General features: G+C 37.1%; 1 protein-coding gene and 1 pseudogene across 1 annotated transcript in view; one reads left to right on the forward strand and one right to left on the reverse strand.

Moving 5' to 3' along the window:
- LOC140232267 (gamma-aminobutyric acid type B receptor subunit 1-like) overlaps nt 1-23628 on the forward strand; it is a 24039-nt gene continuing 411 nt past the window's right edge. Inside the window, exons 1-17 of the mRNA XM_072312400.1 lie at nt 1-369; nt 1612-1749; nt 2957-3127; nt 3847-3948; nt 8080-8151; nt 8880-9092; nt 9334-9423; nt 10009-10161; nt 10818-10881; nt 12637-12714; nt 18147-18297; nt 18696-18837; nt 19674-19787; nt 19996-20121; nt 20776-20953; nt 21534-21703; nt 23133-23249. Coding sequence (XP_072168501.1) covers nt 1-369; nt 1612-1749; nt 2957-3127; nt 3847-3948; nt 8080-8151; nt 8880-9092; nt 9334-9423; nt 10009-10161; nt 10818-10881; nt 12637-12714; nt 18147-18297; nt 18696-18837; nt 19674-19787; nt 19996-20121; nt 20776-20953; nt 21534-21703; nt 23133-23249 — 2448 coding nt within the window. The remainder of the gene's footprint in view (nt 370-1611; nt 1750-2956; nt 3128-3846; nt 3949-8079; nt 8152-8879; nt 9093-9333; nt 9424-10008; nt 10162-10817; nt 10882-12636; nt 12715-18146; nt 18298-18695; nt 18838-19673; nt 19788-19995; nt 20122-20775; nt 20954-21533; nt 21704-23132; nt 23250-23628) is intronic.
- On the reverse strand, nt 16358-17290 carry LOC140231592 (uncharacterized; annotated as a pseudogene).

The following is a 23628-nucleotide window of genomic DNA, read 5'->3' on the forward strand; positions in this document are numbered from 1 at the left end:
ATGTTCAGATGGCAAGTATTTTTTGCCCTCGTCGCCTTTCTGGTTTCAATTCACCTTGCGCCGACATCGGCCGGGTTATCGACCACGCTGGAGCGATGGCGAAACTGCACAAAGTATAAAGACATGTGGCCGAACGAAGCGCGATGGTCAAACGACTTTCGTAATGCCGATGCTACCCATGATGATGGGGTTGGTGGTCTTGATGAACGTAGATCAAAGACACCACTGTACATCGCCGGCTTTCTGCCCTTTAGCAATGCTTACTTCGATCAGCTTGTTTGTACAGTTCTAATGGCTGTCGATCACGTGAACAATGAGCCAAGTCTTTTGCCAGACTACGAGCTGCGAATGATTTGGAACTGGACTCAGGTAAGGTGGTTCGTGCAATCATCTTTTCACCTCAAGATGTATTAGGAAGGAAATATTGAATAGAAATATGTGTTTGCAAAATACAACGTTTTCCTATACAATGAATCCCGCAAGTGCTGTTCCATTTATTAATTTGGCACAATAATTCCAAAGATTAAGAAATATTGAGCAGAACAGTTTTCTGTCACTTTATGTAGATCTGAAATCTCAAAGTGATTTCCAGTAGAATTCAAAATGACGAAATATCTGGTGTGGTGTTTGTTTGCTGCAAGCTTTTATTTTGTGCAAAATGCATAAAAAACTATTTCACCAACCTTTTTGCTTTTTTCTTTCCAGATGTCCCCAAATTGGACGATATATATCTAGCATATATATCATTAAATTCTGGTTTTTCTGACTGTGAATTCCACCATTTAAATGGCTTGAATGACATCTTATTACACTTGATTTCGGTTGTTAAACACAAATAGCTGTAAAAGGGGGAGGCATGAATACCTTACAGTCACACATTTCTTAATAATGAAATAAATGTGTATATAATTTGAATATTGAGTGCGGCGTTAGGGTATGATATCAACATTCCTGATACATAGCTTATACATAAATTTAATGATGTTCAAATTTTACCTACATTATTACTGAGAGCAACAAAAAGATGAGAGACAAAAAATAAACTTGTCAAATTGAATCTCAAATGATTTCATAATGATGATAACATACATAGAATCACACTAAAGCCTGCTTCTATCTTTCATAATAAGTAATAATATTATCGAATTATGTTCAAGTTACTGCTGTTTTATTTGTTTTTCACTCACTACATGGAACTGCTCCTCACTACAACTGTAGCTTCATATACCCCTTACAATCCTTCTAGGCGCCTTAGGTCTTCAAACTCATCTCTACTTGCTGTACCACAAACTCATAATTCTTAGGGTGATCGATCATTTCTGTATGCTGGCCCATTCCTATGGAACAGACTCCCACAAAACATTCGTAATCTGTCCTCTCTAAGTGAGTTTAAGAGCTCACTTAAAACCTGGTTATTTAGACAAGCTTTTTGGTAAACATTTCCTTTATTCGTTATTTCATACCTCTTTTTCACTGGTATTTTCTTTCTGCCTCTCTTTCTTGCGCCATGAGCATCTATTCATGATGGATACCGGCACATTACAAGTGTTCATATTATTATTATTATTATATAACGTTAGAAAACGTTACTATGTTTCTCCCTTCTCTAAGAGTCAGCCGGGCCCAGCCCTAAAGTATCTTTATGACGTCATCTATAATTCTCCCCAAGTGTTGATGGCATGGGGACCGACTTACTCCAGGGTGGGGGAGATTTTAAACAGGGTGGCAGCAGAATACAATCTTGTGCAGGTGAGAACGTTATAACAATATCGTATGAATATTTGTTTGTAAAGTAAACGTTTTCTTCTTCTTTTTTGTAAATTACGTAGATAAATGCTTACAGTTTATTTTGTGTGTTGTTTGATTGCATTTATTTTAAATTGTTATTTTGTATGTAATTATCCAAATATGTTTTTGTGATAATATTGTAAAATGCTAGGAGCTATTCTTAATCGCATAGGGAACATAAATTTGTTCTATGCGCTATAGAAGCTTAAATATCATGATTATTATTATTATTATCATCATCATAACTATCATTATTATTTTTATCATTACCATAAGTATGATTTTTCCCCACTCAGTAAATTGTGACTGGACTATCCATATATTTTGTCAATAGCAAGTACCTGCTTATGATAATGGTCTCCTGCACTTTTATACTTAAATTTGCTTTCATTGAACTATTTGTCTCTCGAACTGCAGCTACGTGAAAGCTTAAAGTTTTGATAATGCATGAAAATACACCTTATATACCTTTTGTATTATCAAGAAAAGCAATGCTGTACATTCAAGTCAATCATTTATCTGTTTCTATGTATTTCCTCTGTTAGATTCTAATTTCAATAACTTTGTTCAATTGACTTTGTGTGATATTGTTGTATGAAAAAAAAAGATTCAGAAATCAAATCAAAATTAATAAAATATTAAAATGAATGGATCGATGTTGGGAAAACAACATGATAAAAATAAATGCATGAGTCAATCAATGCGTGATAAAAAAACGAAACGGAGAACTATAGTTACTCATTCAATTTATTGTATTGTCCGTAGAAATAAAGGGACAAAACATACTTAAGTGTATTTTTTGAATACCAGAAAATATATAAATTGCGAAGTTGTCTATGTATTTTGCTTCCCGCACCAATGTCATTCTTATACTTATCCTCCTAACCTCTCTTCCCACTGTCAATTGCAGATTTCTGTGCCAAATAAATGACAAACTATAGATACCTAAGATGATACACGTGAGATAGGTATAATAAAAGTCGGTAGAGTTGCAATTCAAAAAAAGGAAGAAAAATATACTGCTAGCAGTATTGATTCTAATTTTCTTCAAGGGAGAACACGTAGTGCCGAGAAAGCGTATTACAGAAGCATTTTATCAAATGATATGAAATGGAAGATATTTCTTTTAAAAGAAAAGATTTCATAGTGCGCTGTTTTATCTTAACAGGTTGGGATAGCACAGTTTCAAGCCAATGACGAGCTGACGGAACATTACCCATACACTGTCCAGATCTACCCAGCAAACTCGGTCTTTAACCCAGCTAGGATCGCACTTCTCAAGGAAATGGGCTGGAAGAGGGCTGCTATTGTCTACCAAAACGTCAAACTCTTCCGAGAAGTAGGTTTCTATTATTCAGCTGGTGTATAGTAATCAAAGCTTGTATTGATCCATTTCGAAAGACCTTCCTGTTCAATTAACTATTGATAGCGTATCTTTAGTTTCCATTACTTCGTTCCCAGAGAGCACATTATACGTAGATGATAGAGAGAGAGAAAAAACAAAATATTGTTGTCAGAGTACATACTTTGGACTAGCATGCAACATTTTCTGTCTGTACAATCGACTGCAGTGAAGGATGCAGACAACGATTGAAAACTTCACATAAACCAATTTCATTTGTTTCCAATATCACAGCAGAATAGTAATGATAAGTAGATATATGACATTATGACACACACACACATGCACACACTACTGAATTGGTAGAACCAAGGAATAATGTTCCGAGTGCATTCCAAGGTCTGGAGAAATATCCAAACATGCAAAGCAAACACGATCTAATCAGCGGTCGATCGTACAGCTTCACGCTTACAACACTGAGGAAGAATCAGTGTCTATTTTTAGAATTTAATTTGATTTATAAGTCTCTCTATCATAGTTAAATATCAAACCAATCAGAGACGAACATGTAAAGAGAAATCTTATCAAATATCACGTTAAAAGCATTTTTGACATACGTATTGCAGTGCGGCTGTAATCTTTCCATTGTAGCGACGGTCCTACATAGTCCGTTATTTAATCAATCACATTTGCTATCATTGACATCATGGCTACAGGAGATGGAGGAGTTAGCCCTAATGATGCGGGAAGAAGGTTTACACACTGTTGCCATAGAAACTGTCAACGATGACCCTCGATCGAACATTGAAAGCCTAAAGGTAATACAATCTCTTACAATGAAGCTATCAACAATCAACTGGTGTATCTCCCTGTAAGCCAACAAAATGGGCTTTTATTGTAAATAATTGGCAAATCGCCTTTCATCGCCGTATTCCAACTCTAATCATTCAGTAATGTGATAGTAGCCATGACGAAAAATTTATCATGGCTACTACTCAAACACTGAACAGATGGTATTAATTGACGTTGATGAAGGGTAATTTGTCAATCAGTTGCACTAAGAATTACTAGGCGCAAGAATCATTCATTTGAAGCATTCGTGATATCACGAAGGCAGAATTCATTGGAATGGTATCTTAATAAGGGGTAAAGAGAAGGTGCAGTTACTCAAGTTTCTTTGGCGGTATCATTTTAAAGGAAAAGGCGATGGGTCCTCCGTTCTTCGCATGCATTTTCTATTCTTCCGTTGTCCTCAGCAGTTGAACGTTTCATATCGTTTTAAACGTGCAATTACCAAGAATGCCTTACATATCATATTTCGAGGCGTCATGAGTAAATCATCTCTCCCCCCCCCCAAAAAAAAAAAAAAAATATATATATATATACGTGTATATATACGTATATATATATATATATATATATATATATATATATATATATTGAACTTGTACTTGAAGTTCTATTATACCATGGCATAATTTGGTGATATTTTGTCGCCTTGTCTTGTCTACAATCCATACCCTATCATTTCTGGTCTTCAGGTTTTACGTTTTTTCCCCAAAAAAAGTTTTTATATTAGTCGAGCTTGTCGAGTTTCGACTTTTACATTCGTTTAGTACGAATACATGGTCCTTTGTTGAAAGGAGACACTTAGTTCTAAAAAATACTAATTTGCTTTCAAATCAAAGGGCAATAAACAGATAGAGATAGATAGATAGATAGATAGATAGATAGATAAATGAATAGATGAATAAATAAATGATTAAACAAATGAATACATAGACGATATTGTTTGTTCCTTTAATAAATGATTAATTCAAAATCTTTTCTAGGATCGCAAATAAGAGAATCATGCAGTAGACCTAAATAGCAGCCATTCATGCTATGCCAAGACCTATAACATTTCAAATATTAGGAGATAAGAAACTCAATGTTTCCTTGCAAGGACAATTGATATCGAATAATCAGTGACAAACACATCCCCCTCTTTTGTTGGGCCCTTTCTGCCAGTCATTACTGTTAAGTTATTAAGCGGGCAAATCTCATCAGCCACTGGACACGTGCAAAATTTTGAAATGAAAAGCTAATTAGAGTGCCAAAATAAGTGACTGACAGTGAATATTATGGCAAATATATCTAATGGCCTTCAGAGTTTGGAATTCAGGCAAGGAAAGGCCGTGTGAAATTGTGAAGGTCAGATTATGACACTAGAACAGTATCTCAGGAGAAGCTAACAATGAGAGGTGTAAATACCATGTAAATCAAATTGGGGCGAAGCTATCAGAGCACAGTGTTAGCTTGATTAAACGCACCACGAAGCCGAACGAAAAGCAAGTGGGAGTAGCATTATCTTTAATACGACATTTTTAGTGATCAATTTCGTTGTGATCCCGAGTGACTTTTTACCGTGGAGTGCTTTTGAATCTCTGCCATTATTCTTGGCACCCCAAACTTATTTACATTCTCCTTTTGGCACCCCTCCTCGCTACAAGGTAGGACCGTAGCTCTGCTTGCCTTATTCATTATTTAGATCACACGGAAGAAGGTAGAATTATAATGGAGAAATAATGTAAAACTGGTGCAAACCCCTGTATCAACGTAATAAAACCACTATAAAACAAACACAGCAGAAAACTGAACTGAATTGAACTGAACTACTTTATATTTAGAGATAGTTTTTTATGCGGAAAAAGGGCAACATACAGATGTGAAGTTACAGTACTCGTATGAAACTTGTTCTCCGTGAAGATAAAACCGTTTTGATGAATTCTGAATACTAACTATGTTATAATCTCGAAGGGTTTTTCGGATCGCCTTGGTACACAGGTTGTAATCAAGGCCTAAACACCGTGCAATGCCATGTGAGACTAGAAGTGACCTGAAACGAAACTTTGGAAATATGATATAGCATGCATAAAGTAAGATGAATTTACCATAACCACTGCGAAATAAAAGTTCCTTTCGATAATTTGTATTTTTGAGGTATACCATTACCAATTACGACGCTTGAAGTACAATACAACCGATGTGTACTATTATGATGTTACACAACCTATTACGTCATAGAGTTCTGATCAAGATATCTCTTTCTTGATCCAAAATGGACGCCATCCTATCTTGCTGATGGAGCTCTCGTAATACATATCGAAATTATTGTATAAAGCTGTCACTGACATGTTGCGGAGTTGCAACTTTCGTTTGAATACGTTACTTTGAACCTAAGGAAGAAGTTATCGAGTGTCGTCTATAAAAGGTTGCATAAATCGATTTGTCGGTGGTCTAACTTTAAGATCATTCAACTTTGTAATTGTCTACCTGATCTTACAACCATTCTTCATTTTTTTTTTTTCATGATTGAAATCTAGACGGAAAGATTGGTATATAACATTGTGGAGGTACACGCATGACTACAGTCAAACACACACACACACACACACACACACAGAGGAAAAAAAAATGAATTGACATACTTGGGCATATTTCTAAAAAGCAGATCGATTTTTGAAGAATTTGACAGTCCCTCAAAGAGCAAAGGATCTTAGGCATAATTGAGACTGCATTAGTCCTATACGGTATATCTCGAAAAATCATTTTGACAGTACAATCTTAAGATCGCAAGGAAAATTATATTGATGTGCTTTAAAGCCATCTATGAAATTGATTTTGGACGAAAATCGATAATCACCGTCTTTACTTAAGTAGTATTTTGTGCTATTAACAACTAAATTTCAGTGCCGTCGGCCTCTTACGAGGCATTGTTCGCTATAGTTCTTTTGGGTTTATAGTAGTAAAAAATATTGTATAAATTCGTTGAAAGGGTTTCCCATGTAAAAGTTTTAAAATGCAACTTACTGTGAAGCAAACGTTGAGGCAAGTAAGTTTTCTCATTCAGTCGAGATAGGTGCATGGCTGCGTTATAATAGTCTTTGGTGCTGCAGGAAACAACAATGAAAAAAAAAAGAGACAAAAAAGATAGGTAGCATTTATAACTCTTGATTTATGTCATTGTGTGTATATGGGGGGGGGGGGCAGCTCTTTTTTCACCAACGCAAATATCAAGCAGAAAAATTTTCCAATATTCCCAGATAAGATTTGACATTAATTCAATGTATACATCATCTCATACAATGGTATTTTTGAAGCTTTCGTATCTTCTTCTTTTTATTCTCAAAGATTTATTTTCGGTTCATACCGCTCGCAGTTCCTCATTATGTCGTTTATCGTAAACAGGTTCATTGTGATTTTTTTTTTTTTTTGTTATTTAAAAGGTTGATCATCATTACATCAGTGTTGCTAAGGCCGGTGTATCTAGATTTTAACACTTTTTCTGAAATATTTTTTTAGTTCAAGTTCATGTTTATTTGGTCTTTTTCACAGCAGGAAAATTCATGAACACATTATTAGCTAATGGCTTTTTGCGGATAATCACCAATCATATTCAGGTCCAATATCGATTTGGAATTTGATGTCTACACCATCTGAAATGCAGATAAATACCAACGTCCAGTACTTAAGTATTTTTTTTTCAACAGAGTTAATCTGTCTCAAGTTTATATTCTATAGTAAATTATGATGTCCTGTACATTGTGTTGTTACTGTGTACCTTTCTGTCACATACATACTGCAGGGGCGGATCCAGGGATTCCGTAAAGGGGAGGCGCCTTTACAAAATTAAAGGGGTGGGGAGGCGCACGCCCCCCTCCCCATTGTTTCTCTTTATTTCTTTTGTTTTAACAAAAAAATAAAGCGGCAACGCTCGCTCGGTTCGCCCCCCTTTGGATCCGCCACTCTACTGTTCTCTGGTATGTACGTAAATAACTAAATAAATAAAGGAGGGGAATAGAGCATGATACGGTATAGTTTGATTTCAAATCTGCTCTTTGAATGTAGTTTTTGTCATAATCTGACTGACTTGACATGTCTGATTTGATATTCCTCCCCTGTCTAAGCGGCACGATGCTAGGATCATATTTCTGACGGTATACAACGTTCGTGGAGAGGCGACCAGGTTTCTATGTGAGGTAAATCAAACCGTGATCGACACTTCCGTATTTTTTGCTTGCTTGTTTTTGATAATTATGTGTTTTTGTATGGATTTGTGGTCCAAGTCCACGCAGTAGTCATCTACTGTGTTTCTCTAAATTACTACAGCAAAAATATTGTTAATTCCATATTGAATGATAAGATAGTAGATGACTGATTGTCTCATGTATTGTTACCTATTTGTTGAACCATGCCTAGAATAAAAGTGCAAATCCGTGCGTATTCTTACAAGGGTCGATGCTTACCTTATAACCTATTATACTGTTGGAGTTTCAGCGTAAATGACAATCCAACGTTTTGAAAAACAAGATAGTGTCTCCATGATTGATGCCTTGATGGTAAATACCAAGTTATGATTTGTGTGGGTGTGTGTGTGTGTGTGTGTGTGTGTGTGTTGCGTGTTGCGTTGCGTGTGTGTGTGTGTATTTGTGTCAAAATTTGTTATCCGTAATCCATCTAATCAATGTGTTTCATAACATAAAATCAGTAAAAGTTAATCATTCCATTTGTGTCTCTTTGATCCATGTTATTTCTGTAAGTAAAAGTTAATCATTCCATTTGTGTCTCTTTGATCCATAATATTTCTGTAAGTTCTTTATTGTATCATAAGTGCTCCTATACACTGGGACCAAGTGGAACAAGTTCGAAAGTTTTTCATGGGGGAAATGTTCTGTTGAAAATGACACTAATTTTCTTCTTAAACCAGGCATATCGAAATGGTCTCTACGGGCCAAAATATGTGTGGATCTTGATGGGATGGTATCACGCCAACTGGTGGGAGTACTCTACCAACCAGTTCCTGGAGAGAGGGGAAAACTTCTGCTCCTTGGAACAGGTGCAGACGGTGGTGGAGGGGTATCTGAGCCTTCGCGGCTTCGAAATTCAAGAGGATCTCTCCGAAATAAATTTCAACGGAATTGTAAGTCATTTGGAGTATGCCATTGTGATTAAAAACAATGATTCTCGAATCAAGGTCGTGGATTTTGATATGCTACCTCATGTGTTTAACCGCAAAATTCTCAGAAAATTTTCTGCGCTGCTAGACATATACTATGTTGGATGATTATTGCTGCACTTCTTTGTTGCTATGATTAATTTTAAGCCTTGAAGCCAATGAAGTATCACTGCTTTCTTATAAATCCTATTTTTCGTATCTATAGTATCCAGATAACGATCGTCTGGAGTTTTTCCGCCATCTTCAGGAGGCACTTCTGACAAACGGTGCGTGTGATTCCTACGGGTACGACCAGGTTAGTCTGTCTCGTTCAGTTTCCAAAACAGCATGTCTGTTTTCCACTTACTAACCTTATGTTCTTTCAAGAGAGTTCAAATGTCATCCTCGCTTTGCAGAAACGTGGAATTTTAAGATTTAATCTTTTTTTTTTACATTCATTGATTAAAAAATATATCAAATGTAATCACCTAGAATGATATCTGGCCCTGCCCAGCTTGCGGATATACAGTAAAACATTAACATAGAATATGCGGTCAATTTACTAAAATTAGAATCTAAGTGAAAAATTATTGGTGTTTATTGCTTAAATACGTACCAAAATCATGTGGAGTTTTATGCATTTTCAAGAATTTTGATTTGTATCTTGAAGCCATCAACATATTTTCGTGAAAGTCATTCTTCATTTACACCAGTTTGTTACTTTTAACCACCTATAGAATTTGTGTTGTTGAGTTTTTTCTTGTTGCATCCGACGTTCTTTAACAGTGTATTTATAAATATTCAAGTGACGGTAGTTTTCATCGATTCTTTATGAGAAATTGTTTCGATTTGATGTCAGGGCTATCTCTTCCATGGACTTCAATCGTGTTCTCTATTTCAGGTTATGACCATAGCACTGGCTCTAAATGCCTCGTCTCACGTGATCACATCTCGGTATCCCGGATTATCTCTCAACAATTTCACTTACGACAACACCTTGTTGGCTGACATTATTCTGGAAGAAACGAAGAAAATTCAGTTTGTTGGTCTCACGGTGAGTTCTTGTTTTTACTTGAAGGTCCAATACAATCAAATACTAACAATAAAGGGTCGTTAGTTTTAAAAGGACACCATAATGTTCTTGCACTTACTGGTATAACAGAGCAGTCAGTTTGACAGACTGATAATGCAATCTTATCCTAGATCTCGTGGGTAGAATATCTGATTGCATCGATAACCTAGTGGATCAAGCTACTCAGGTACATCAACACTTTGATAGTATAATCGTCATCAATCTAAGCTCATCGAGTATGATTTGATCAAGTTTGTCTCAGAGCGACATGCAGACATGCAGTTTAAGTTGCTCCCGTATAAATTATGTTTCTGTTGGCAGTATTGTGTAGAATTATTCACATGTCTTTTATTTTTTTAGTTTTAGGTATAGCAAACATTATACGCTCTTTTGTACATCAAGAGATTAAAGATATTTCTCATGCATTTGGATACAAACAAATTGAAAAATGAAAAAAAAAGAACTACTAAGAGATGAACTCATTCAATGAAAGCTTGACAAAACGAAAGGTATAAACAAATGAGTTATAAGCGATGTTTGAAACTTATTGTGCATGAAATAGAGATAGTCTTTGCTAATATGCAGGAGTACATAATGACATCTATATCCTTTCCATGTGTGCCGCGAATCCTTTCCAGGGACCAGGAGCCTTCGATGATTTCGGCAACCGAAAAAGTGACGCCGTTGTTCAACAATTACAAGGTACTGAATAATGATGACCTTTCTCTGATGTATGCTAGAACATTCTACTCTGATCAAATATTATTTTACTGTTCATTCTATGATGGCCGCTTGTGTACGAGCATTTCTCAGACACAATATTTATTTGAATTGATATTGAATGAGACAGTCAAGATTATATCAATCACACCTAAAGCTGACTAAGAATAAGGAATCAAGACGATTACTGGAAGCATCAACAGCAGCCAAGGTGGCTGTAGTTAACGAAATGTAATAATGAGGTAATTGCCGATGTCAATAAAATGATTCATTAACAGTGGCGGATCGAGTCCAGCCGGAGGCGCCCTGTTCGCCACCCCCCCCCCATTTATTTATTTATTTTTTTGGTTAAAACAAAACAAATAAAAAGAAAAAATAGAAGGGGGCTGCGCCCCCTTTAATTTTGTAAAGGCGCCTCCCCTCTGCGAAATCCCTGGATCCGCCTCTGATTAATATACACTCAACCAAAAAAGTAAGTTCCCCCTTGCATTTTTGGATATATCTCAAAAAGTATTTTACCGATTTTCATAATTCAAACGGGAATGGATAGGGAATCTTATTACTCATAACATGAATGGCATATCATTGCCACCAAATATCATTATTGATGTGAAAAAAATACATTTTATGTCAAAATGCACGGGGAAAAAGTTGCACTTAAGGTTATATGAAGCATATTGTGTACATTCCTATGCAAGTTAGCAAATGACCTTTTTAAATTGTAATGCAATTCTCAGGAATTTCTTCAGGTGCAATGTGCTTCCCTATTAAACAAATGTTATGCATACTTTTTAAACAATAGGCCTTTTCAATATGAAAATGTTGGTCGAAGCCATGTACTTTCTAATTCCAATTTGGGCTGATCACAATGTGCTTATGGCCATTTTGCATTATGCCGCGTCTGCAAATCTTTGAAAGAGGGAGAGCAGCTGCTACAGCTTTCCTTGAAGCTGGGGTTCCGGGTTAAGGAGGTGGCCAGGAGACTAGTGGTTTCGCCCAATGCCATAAGGAAACTTAGAGCAAAGTTTCAGCAAGAAGGTGAAAGATGACACTTCACTTCGCAGAGAGCATAGGCAAACATTGAGCAGTGCCAAGTACAAACTTTAGTTAACAGAATGAGGAAGAGATGCCGGCTGGTCGTTGAAGCGGATGGTGGACATATCAATTATTAAATACTTCACTGTATGCTCATGAAAAGAAAGAGATAGAGAAATATGCCATAAACCATGCTCAAAAGTTCAGAATCATGAGTAATTGTTTAATTATTTGTGTAAAAGTCAATGCAAATCATTAAAGTGCAACTTTTTTCCATGCATTTTGACATAAAATGCATTTTTCACACCAATAATGAAATCTGATGGCAATGATATGCCATTCATGTTATGAGTAATAAAATTCCCTATCCATTCCTGTTTGAATTATGAAAATCGGTAAAATACTTTTTGAAATATATTCAAAAATGCTAGGGGGAACTTACTTTTTTGGTTGAGTGTATATATGACATACAAAACCCCATATGAAATTAGAAAATAGTAATCTGGCATGGTAGCGGGGGATGCGATAACTTGGTTATTACAAAGTGCTGTCAGCACTAGGACGTTCGAAAATGCATTATCAGGCAAATTTTGGTGATTCAACAAGAAGCGGGTTCAATCAATATTCATTGCATGTGTGTTATTCGAATCTCACCTCTTCGGACGCTGTTGGCCTTGTCAGATTTTATGGTCTAACTCACAGATGGTCAGGTGGAGCAAGTCTTTGTGTACGACCGGAAGACGGACACCATTCGATGGAAAACAGATTTCCAGTGGGGAGGTAAAATATTTTGGGAGTACATGTACTTATAACTCTATACAATCGAATGACCCTGGAGTTGTTCAGCAAGTCGATTTATAGATTGAAAGAGATGTGTAGCCACAATTTATTCAACAATGCACTTCTCTTGCAGACCTGTTTACATTCGTAGTTGAGCTGAGTTTATTTTATTTTATTTATACACGGAAAATAAAAGCCTGCTTTCAGCTGGACAGCTGTTTTTCAGCAAGAACGTGTTTTACATCGAATAACAAAGCATACATACACACGGCGAAAATGCAAACATATACAATGATATACAAAAATGACAAGCACTGAACAAGTTACAAAAGAAAATCAATGAAAAAAAATACAGATATTAAAAAAACAAACACAAAGAGAAAATCGATATACTTCTATGGACACATTAAGGGATTTCCGCTAACTTGATGATCTCTTTCAAGAAACTTTTGATGTCACTAATTGTTCTTAAATGAACAGGAAGTTTTACATGCAACATATAATGATGGGCTGTTTCGGACAAAATTAGAACGAGGTTTTGACATCACAATTTGAGTATTTGAATTTCGTAGAGTGTAATTTTCAAATGATCTGAGTTGAACACCAGAGGACACAGTTGTTGGAGCAAGGTTATACAACAGTTTGAATATAAAGATTAAGGCTTGCTTTCCTCTTCTTTCTTTGAGTCGGTCGACCTGAAGAGAAGAATAAAGAGTTTCCCTATTGTAACGGGTGTCAACGGGTGCACCATTCTTAGGCATCTGTTCTGAATAACTTGCAATCGATTTAGTTGACCTGAGTGACCAGTCCTCCAGATTACACTACAGTAGTCCAAATGGGGTTGGATTAGAGTTTTGTACAACAATAGGGAGGTATCCTTATCAATGTACTTTCTTATACGCTTGACTGCATGAAAGACTTAAAGCGTTTTGCTTCTAACGTTTTTCACCAGTTCCTTACGGGAACCTTGTGGGCTGTGTATTATGTCAATGAGGATTTCAGAGTTCAGTAGGGAACAGGTTAATTTGTGGGGTCCATCTAATAATTAGGTTTTCATCGAGAATGACCCCGAGATATCTGCATTCTGAAACTCTTTGCAGAGGTGTGTTTTGAATGTTAAGATGGACATTCTTCAAAATTTCGCAAATTCCGTTTAGATCCAATCAACATAAACTGACATTTGTTTACGTTTAACAATAATTCGTTACTTTTGAACCATTCAAGAAGTGACTCTAGGTCATCATTAATCATTTTTGTAAACAAAACGGGTCCTTTGAAGCAAAATATAAACACGTGTCATCTGCATATGTAGGGAAAGCGCACACTTCTTGGCAGATTTATGCAGATCGTTTAGAGCTAAGATGAACAAAAGAGGCCCAAGAATGCTTCCCTGTGGCACTCCGCTTGTAACCGTCCTACTTGCTGACAAGTTTCCGTTTACCAAAGTTGACTGCTCTCTGTTAGTGAAATAATCTCTGAACCAATGCAATGATTGTGAGTCGAATTCAAGATATCTTAATTTCTCAATAACAACATTAAAGGAAATCAAATCGAACGCCTTTTCTAAATCCAGAATAACGACACCAATAACATTTCCATCGTCAATTTGTTTACACATTTCATCTGTTAAATACCACAATGCGGTTAACATGGAATGTCTTGGGCGGAAACCATGTTGATGCGAGCTGAGTATGTCATTTTGACACAGATAACAATATATTTGATCAAATACAATTTTCTCTAATATTTTGGACAATACTGGTAAAATTGATATCGGTCTATAATTTGATGAGTTGTCTTTATCACTATACCTTTGTGGATAGGTGTTACACGTGCCCTCTTCCATGTACTTGGAATTTTACCAGTTTTCAATGACAGATTTAGAATGTGGGTCAAAGGTTCAATAATAAAATCAATAGTATCTTTTATGATACAGGCAGGAATTTGATCCAAACCTGTAGCTTTATTTCTCGAAATATTTCTTGTAACATTCATTACATCATTTGGAGAGATTTGAGTAAAACTGAACCGAGATGTAATCCTAGATAGATATTGTCGCATATTTTTGCCAAATTTCGTATTAGACTTCTGTTTTCTTTTAACAGTCAAACTTACAAAATGATCATTCAAAGAAGCCGCTATTTCTTTTCAACCTTTAACTTCGTTTCCCTCAATGATCAACCTTTGCATGGGAGTATCACTGATTTTCTTTGGCATTATACGTCTTATTGATTTCCACATTGCATTTGCATCACCATTATTCCTTACAATGCTTTCAGACACATTAGCTCGTTTCGCTCGCCGTATCATATCAGTTACAGAGTTTCTCAATCTCTTATACAATTTCCAATCCTCGTTGATTTTAGAGCGAAGGGCTTGTTGTTTCATGTGATCTCTTTCACGCATCTTACGTAATATATCAATATTCATCCACGGTGACTCTCGATGCCGTATTCTTTTCTTTCGAAGAGGGGCATGTTTATCCAATAGCGGAATAAATTTATGAGAAAATTTGTCGTACGTACTGTTTGGATCTGACTCACCCAGTACATCATCCCAGCTAATCTTTTCTAAATCAGCCTTAAAGTCCTCCAGATTAAGCATTTTCATATTTCGGCAGTATGTAAACTTGTAACTTTTCTCAGCCTTAGCTTTACTTGGAGAGCAGACTATCATATAATGATCACTAATTGATAACGGAGGTACATCACAGAAATTTGCCTTATCCTTACAAGATGAAAACAACACGTCTATCAATGTAGCTGTCGACGATGTGATTCTTGTCGGCTTGTCGACATATTGCTTCAGATAAAAGTTGAAGCCGTCTCGATTGACATGACCAAGGTTTTTTCATTAAATCACAGTTCAAATCTCCGTAAATTATAATATCTTTTGAGGAATATTCTAATGACTGTAGTAAAGTTTCAAACTGATCAAAAATCGAACTGTGGGAGTTTGGAGGACGATACCAATATACAATAACGATAGGTTTTTGCTTTGGCAAACAAATTTCAATACACATAAGCTCTAGACCGTCAATGAATAAATCCTTTCTGACACTGAATTCAACATTTTCGTTGATGTAGGTTACAATACCACCACCACTTCGATTTCGGTCTAGCCTTATATATTGAAAGCCTCGAATATCTACTTCAATATCAGAGATCGTGTCGTCGAGTCTGGTTTCACATAAAGACATTACGTGAATTTTCTCATTGCTTACAATGTGACAAATCTGGTCAGTATTCTTTATTAGAGAACAAATATTAAGATGAGCAATATTAAGTCCAGGTAATGAGCGAATTTTATCAAACATATTCTTGGCATTACCATAGTCATATTTACTATGTAATGACATACTATCTGATTTATTATCAACTTCTGTCAATGCAGCATATCGCGGAAGTTCTTGAAAAATACACTTGTCGCAAATCCAATCTATCTCGCAATTGAATATATCTCGAGATGCTCTCGAACATTTTAAGTGACTCCATTTATCACACAATACACATAAAATAGCGTTTTGATCACATTTCACATCTCTACGGCAACCTATGCATGGATATTTGACATTAAATTGGTACTGTGGCATATTTCATATATTACTTTACATTTAATACATAAGAGATACTAACGATCAGTCTCACATATTGTCGATGTCCTGTGCAGATGAGATTCTGACTCGCTTGGCGTCTTTGGTGAGAGCGAAAATGATGCCATCTTGTGTCCAGCAGGTCTTCGCCTTTCTGCTACTGACAAGCTTCCTGTAAAGTGCCACTCGGCTAGCAGTTAGGTCCTCTCTGATGAAAATCTTGGGTCCTTGTATGTCCTTCAGTAGAGTGCGGGCTTTGTAGACATCGCTTCTCGCGTTGTAGCGGCTGAACTTGATGATAATCGCCCGAGGTCTCTTCCTTCTAGTTGCATCTGCGTACGATGGAGTTGGATCATAAGGCGCGTTGCTATCTTCGGCGGCGTCATCCTGCCATGGACGTGGAGTTATACAGTACGATGGCGGCGGTCGATCGCATCAGGAGGGACGTGTAGGCCCATTTTGGAGTTGAAGAGATCAAGCAGCAGTTTGTCAGTACATTCGTTTGGGTCCTCTCTGACGCCGTATACTCGCAAGCAATTCCGCCTGCTGTACTGCTCGGCATCGTCTCTGTCGTCGTTGAGTTTTTGGATGTCTCTCTGCATATCTGAGATTTTCTTTTTCATGGCGTCAAGCTCGTCAGCGTGCTTTTGAAGGTCCAAGGACACAGCATCATACACTTTGGGCGTTACACGCTCTTCGAGCTTCGCAGCAATCACCTCAAAACCTTCGTTGGCAATATTCTGTTTGACAAGGTCCGGGGAGCGCAGGGAATGCCCAATTTGGCGTTCAATGGCGTCTTTCAGCGTGCTGTCGAAGCTATGGCTGCTTGACTGACCAGCCGGAGTTGACTCCTCGTCTGAGCTCAAGTTCGATTCTTTGGCCCCGGGCTCACCGGCGGGGGTCTTGTCCCTTCGCCGGTCATTCTCTGACAACTTGCCCCTTTTGGGTCCGAGATTTTTCTTGAGCTTTTCCACCGGCAGGCATATCGGTTTTATGAAAAACCTATATTTCGAAGAAATGTGTCGCCATCCTTAGTACTCACGTCAAAATCTCCAGTTGAAATGTCCTCAAAATGGTGTAATTTATGGTTGAACAAGACTTGCACTAGAAGAGGAATACGTCCACAAGTAACAAACGATTAACGACATCAAAGTGACAAGATTGTGTACGTTTCCTTCATACTTTCATCCTTGGATTAAGAATGGTTCTTTAATCACTAGGGGTTGCTCTGCCAAACAGACTTCTAGCAAGCAGTGGAGTTGCCATAGGTAGATAATGTAAGATTCTTTTAATTTGAAAAAAAAAAAAATGTTGTTTCAATTTCTAAACTTTGCAGAAAACAGTCAAGACACCTTCATCCTATACAAGAAAGAAGCATCGTTCTTTTACAGCGCTTAAATGTTAACATGTGCATACCTCTTTTGGCTTGGTAGAATAAATTGCAGCTAAATTTAAATGAAAACGAACATAGTCATGAAAGATGATATAGGTCAATGTTTTCGGTATAAATAGACGTATTCAGAATCTAAAGCCGATTAATGATGGCGTAAAGCTGCACAATGGCTACCATGCATGAAACTATATTGGTAAACAAGATGAAAGCGAAAGAAGATAAGGGAAGCCAACATTGTTGAACAGACCGAGTCTTCATAAAAATAAACAAACACTAATGAATAATTTCAAAATTGATAATATAAGTCACAACATTGCGTAGTTCGATAGCCACCTCCTGATATAGTTTTCAGATTGATACCGCTGTATTGCCGCTTGCCTACTCAGTAAAAATCTTGTTAGTTGAGTTCCAAAATCTAAATGATATTTTACGTCATTTTTTGTCAAGGTTCTATCACTCCTGTAGATGGACCAACGGAGAGGGCGGTAGACATCGTCATTGACAGAGTGAATCGTATCGTCGTCTTCACCGCTGCTTCTTTGGGCATCATTCTAGCCGTCGTGTTTTTGGCTTTTAACATTACATATCGGCACGAGAGGTAAATCAGCTTCTCCTGGTCTGCCCAGAAGTATTTCTCTAAAAAGGTTTATATATGTGTCAAACTTATTTCATTGTTAAACTCAACTGTCTAGAAACACGCTGAATTTCATCAAGGGATAGAGACGCTTTAGATGCGAGAGTTATCTCATGGATTATCAGTGATGTCATGCCTCTAGCACTATAGTCTTGACTGGTGAAGACGTAGAACTGTATAGATGAATAATGAATATAGGTTAATCCGCACATAAAGATTTTAAACAGTATAAAGCTGTAACTATGCTATTTCTGAAAATTCATCTCTCTTACCGTTTAGCTGCCTTTCTGTGGTCTAAATGGCATAAAACGTGAATAAACAACTGGTGATAACTATTTCCATGTTTGTTTATTTTTCTCTAGAGCACTGAAAATATCGAGTCCTATACTAAACAACGTGATAGTCATCGGTGGCATCTTCCTCTACAGTTCAATTTTCCTCCTCACAGAATCATTCCACGTCAAGAATGTCGAAAATACCATCCGTGTAAATCAACAGTGTCAGGTGATTATCGAAACAATAAAGTTTGATATACACGATATAAAGTATCAACCATACCAGTATCGTACCTGAGTAATCAATTCCTCCTATCAAACAATGATATTGTATTCAGTGTGTAATTGGTGTATGTGTGTTTAAGGTTCATTAAATGCGATATTGCACCGGTGGAAGTACAGAAATCTTTTGATGGTCAAACTATAAATTTTCTTTTGTTTCGTTACCACGTGCAACGAAAGATAATCATTGAAGAGAGCATAAATATGATCAATTGTCAAGTAATGAGAAAACTTTTAGACTTAAGATGTATGTGGACAGGGATTGAGAGGGAAAAGAAGAATGCGTTAAAAGAGTCTATGTAGCTGTCATGGAACATACTCTATTCGTTTCCGTTTCAAATTAAACTCTATTTGCAGAATGTCACAACGGGTGTTAATTATTTTGCTTTTCCGTCTGATATCGACTCATAATGATTGAATTTAGAGAGTTTACAGGCAAAATATCACATCAGTCATTATTTAAATTAGTTCCTGGGGCCTTCTTCATGTTCCTAGCAGATATCTTTAGCGTGAAAAGAATACGTAAGAGAAAACTGAAAAAAAAAATACATCGTAAAACGGGAATTGGATATATTAAAATTTGACAGGTAATGCCACTCTGTTGCCAGATGCGAAAATGATACATATGAGAAAGACTTACATAATAACACTTATCAACATCCTATATTATGACATCCTATACCATTGACATGATTAGCTTAGCCGCAAACGTGTTTTCAAAGAATGAAAACATCTAATTTCTTTGCTTGAGCTTTATTCTTCGTTTCATTGACATTTTATTAGAGTGCGCTGTTGTTCGCTTGTGTGGGATTTTCCATGTCTTTTGGAGCCCTGTTCGTGAAGACATACCGCATTCATCAAATCTACACCAGCGCCATGAAAGTTAGAAAAGTTCTCGTAAGTATTACAATGAACCTATATTCATCAATTTTATCATAATTATCACGGGACAAAATAACGATATTGTAATTGAAATGGTTCCACAGCTGTAACGTAAACAGGCAAGCCATGCTTACGCAGATTATTTTTTAACAGTTGATTTCTAAAGTTGACTTTGCAATTTGTTTAAATTTGTTAAAGTCTATTCAAACTTCTCACACTACAGAAAGGTATGACCGACAGTCGTCTCCTCTTCGCGATTTCGTGCTTCGTTGTCGTCGATGTCGCATTTTTCGCTCTGTGGATGATTTACGACCCGATGACGATACAAACACAGACCTTCACACCAATAGTAAGTACAGAAGACATGAAGAAAAGTAGGTTTAAAGATATTCAATAAAACATGTTTTAGTTTGATAGAGGCAAAACGGAGAACACACTAATCAAAGTGTGTGAAATCCCATCGCTCAGAGGTTGTAATTAATATACATTAAAAGAAAAATATTTTTTTTTTAGAGCATTCTGTTAAATATTTGTGAAATGATTATGTTACATAGGCCCTACTTAATTTCCATTGTCCTATGCAGCTCAGGAACGCCTAACTAAGTGATAAAGTGAGAACATGATTCAATTTCAGTTTTAATTTCTCGTTTAGAATCCATAGTCTGAAAATAGTAATTATTGGGGACATACTTTTCTGACAGCATCATGTATTGTAATGTATCATGGATAGGAAAATCATGAAGATGGAGTTTGCGGAAACTGGTTCATCGCCAAAATGTCCTGAACATTCAAAAAATGTTAGTTGACACAAAGTAATTATGTATAACATGTTGTTTGTTATCATTTTCGCACCAATGCCTCAGACTTACTCGCACATCGGTTTTGATGAAATATTGTCTGTTGTTGATTGGTTTCTAGTGTGACATTTAAAACGTTGAGGTCTTTATTGCAAAAGTGCCTTTGTGCTTCTATTATTTTCTTTCATTACAATCGAATCTTCTAGTTTGACGAGACATATCCTGAAAAGGAGCTATTCCTGGTACCAACTCTGAACACCTGCTTGTCAGCTCACACGGTTCCTTTCCTTGGAGCCCTCATCTGCTATAAAGGAGGGATGCTACTTTTTGGCGTTTTTCTAGCCTGGTCGACGAGGAATATTGGCATCACGGAAATAAATGACAGTAAGAAAAAAAATCGGGTATTAATGTTAATGTAATGTGAAGTCTTCAAACGTCATGGCCCCGGTTCATGGCATTGAGTCACCATTGCAGAAAACACCAATCTAGGGACCTATAGGCAGACAGACAGACAGACACACACACACACACACACACACGCACACACACACACACACACACACGCACTTGTAGGTCATTTCATTCAGGATGATCTTGTGGTTGAATTAGAGAAGATTAGAATAGCGTGATAACGATTGGCGATTCTGACACAGTACATGTACTTGCACAATTTACATGTACTATATGCTGTTGTCTCAAACTGTCACCAAAGAGACCATTATGCATCCACACTCTAAGTCCGCCTACTACTACCTAGTAAGTGACTTGGAATCACTTTCACAGCGTGACAACCCGACACTTTTTTCTCTTAGTGTGTGTGACATACTGTAATGTTCTTTCACATAAAGCGAACAAGGAAATAAGCATTGAAAGTAAGGTTTTAAAAACATTAATCATAATGTGAAAAACGATCGCCAAAATGACAGGTCTGTTGAAATAACTAGAAACTGTGTTCGATCCCCAGGCAAATACATCGCTCTGTCGGTCTACACAGTGTGTCTGACCTGTGTGATCACAGTCCCGTGTGCATACGTCTACTACAGCCAGGGAAGCATCAACTTTGCATTCTCTTTCGTTGGAGGCGCTATTGTCATTGCAACAACTGCTGTGCTGTGTATGTTGTTTGTGCCGAAGGTAAAAAAAAAACAAAAACAAAAAAAAAAACAATCCCCCCCCCCCAAAAAAAAAAAAAAAAACTCTCTATACGGATACTTATACTCCATCTTAACAACTTCACTTGTTGTCCGGGCATGCTGGGCATTTTCCTGAAACAAAACTGAAAACACAATAATATGTGTAGCGCTCTCACAAACTACAAGTATCTAGGCAAATCCTACCTCTCATCGTACCCAGATGATGATGATGATGATGATGATGATGATGATGAAGTTGTTTCACATTTTTAACCAAAGAATATGATACATGTACATATCTGTATTGTATAGGCTAATCCTTGATTGGATTATTGAACAAAAAGTAGAGTTTTTAGATGTTTATTGATAATCTCCGGAGGAGGGGAGAGACGAATGAATCTTGGAAGCTCGTTCCAGAGTTTAGGAGCACGTGCCTCGAAAGCACTGTCACCATGCTGTGATGTATAGGCCTATATCATTATGTCCAAGGAACATGAAGCAGGGTTCTGTTTGTGCTAGAACGAAGATAGATAGACTGATTCATGTGGAAGGATGAAAGACTTATTTCACTGCTCAAACTATGATGGGTAACATTCCACAGAACAGTAAGGCCTAGTCGTCAAAACTCGGGGTGAACGATGACTGCCACCCTCTTAAAATGATATATTCAATCAGCAACATTGTCTACAACCAGAACGCGTCAGTAAATGCCGTTCTAATCAGAGCATACAGTGCAACTAAAGTTTCCGGCCTAGGTGACGTCATCAAGCTTCTCCGGGTAAGATTTACCCCGAGAGCGTCTTAACTGACAGCATAGCCGGGTGTCCTCCGGAGGCTACCCCGAGTCTACCCTGGACGGTCTAGGGTAAAATCAAGTACCCCGAGGTCCTCTGGAGGCTACCCGGAGGCTGTCCACTGTGTTGTGTCTTAACAGAAGGGAGATAACGATGTTCTAAGGGTTCCTTCGGTGGCTACCCCGAGTTCCGTGGCCGGTATGACTGGGTGTCAAACATAATATGACACACTTACGTCATACGAACAATCCGCCTACAACCTTCAATCAAATAAAAAAAGGAATGACAAAACAATTTACGGTATATCGGCTACTAATAGAGTGTGAAGACGATCTATATAGTGGTAGCTAATTTGCCTTTATAATGCTCTATTCGGGAGAATTTTCACGTAATTTCTCCTTTTATGGTGTTAAAAACACATACAAAATGTATTTCGCAACATGAACTTTAAATGCACACTTGGTAATATACATCCTAACCACTCGAAAAACATATCATCAGTCCTGAGGGATCTGTTTAGTTGATGAACAATTCCATCGGTAGCCAATGATAGTGATAAGATTGATAAGTCATGTTAGATTGATCAAGTTGGGTATGGTATACAGGTTGAATGATTGTTTTCGCTGCTCCCCGCAGATCGTAGCCATTCGAGAACCCGCAGGGGAGGAGAAGAGCAGTAACACTTTCGTGACGCCCACAACGTTTGAAAACAGAGACCCGACTCTCCAAAGTCTGCATCGAACACTCCACCAGGTATATATCTCACCCATTATGCACATATTCAATAATTTCCCCTACATTGGCAATCATACTGCTAGAATAGAATGCTGTCCCCCCCCCCTTTTTTTAATCGGACATTTAAGTATATTTGAGCATCGTTAAGATGGACAGTGTGACTCAGTGCAATAGATCCGTATACTTCGTTTTCAAAACAAACTCTATGGGCTGTAGAAGCTTTCTGTGAGTATATACGTGTCATTTCAATGTAACACTCGTGCTATTGATTTGTATGTTGCTGTATACTTTAAAATAACTGCATTTCCACATCTTGTGCTCAACGTTTATTTATCAGAGGAGTCTGGAAGCAATTTTTTGTGTGTATTTTATCGTACATGACAATGAACAATCTGAA

Source organism: Diadema setosum, chromosome 8, assembly GCF_964275005.1.
Source record: "Diadema setosum chromosome 8, eeDiaSeto1, whole genome shotgun sequence".
Taxonomy (NCBI): Eukaryota; Metazoa; Echinodermata; class Echinoidea; order Diadematoida; family Diadematidae; genus Diadema; species Diadema setosum.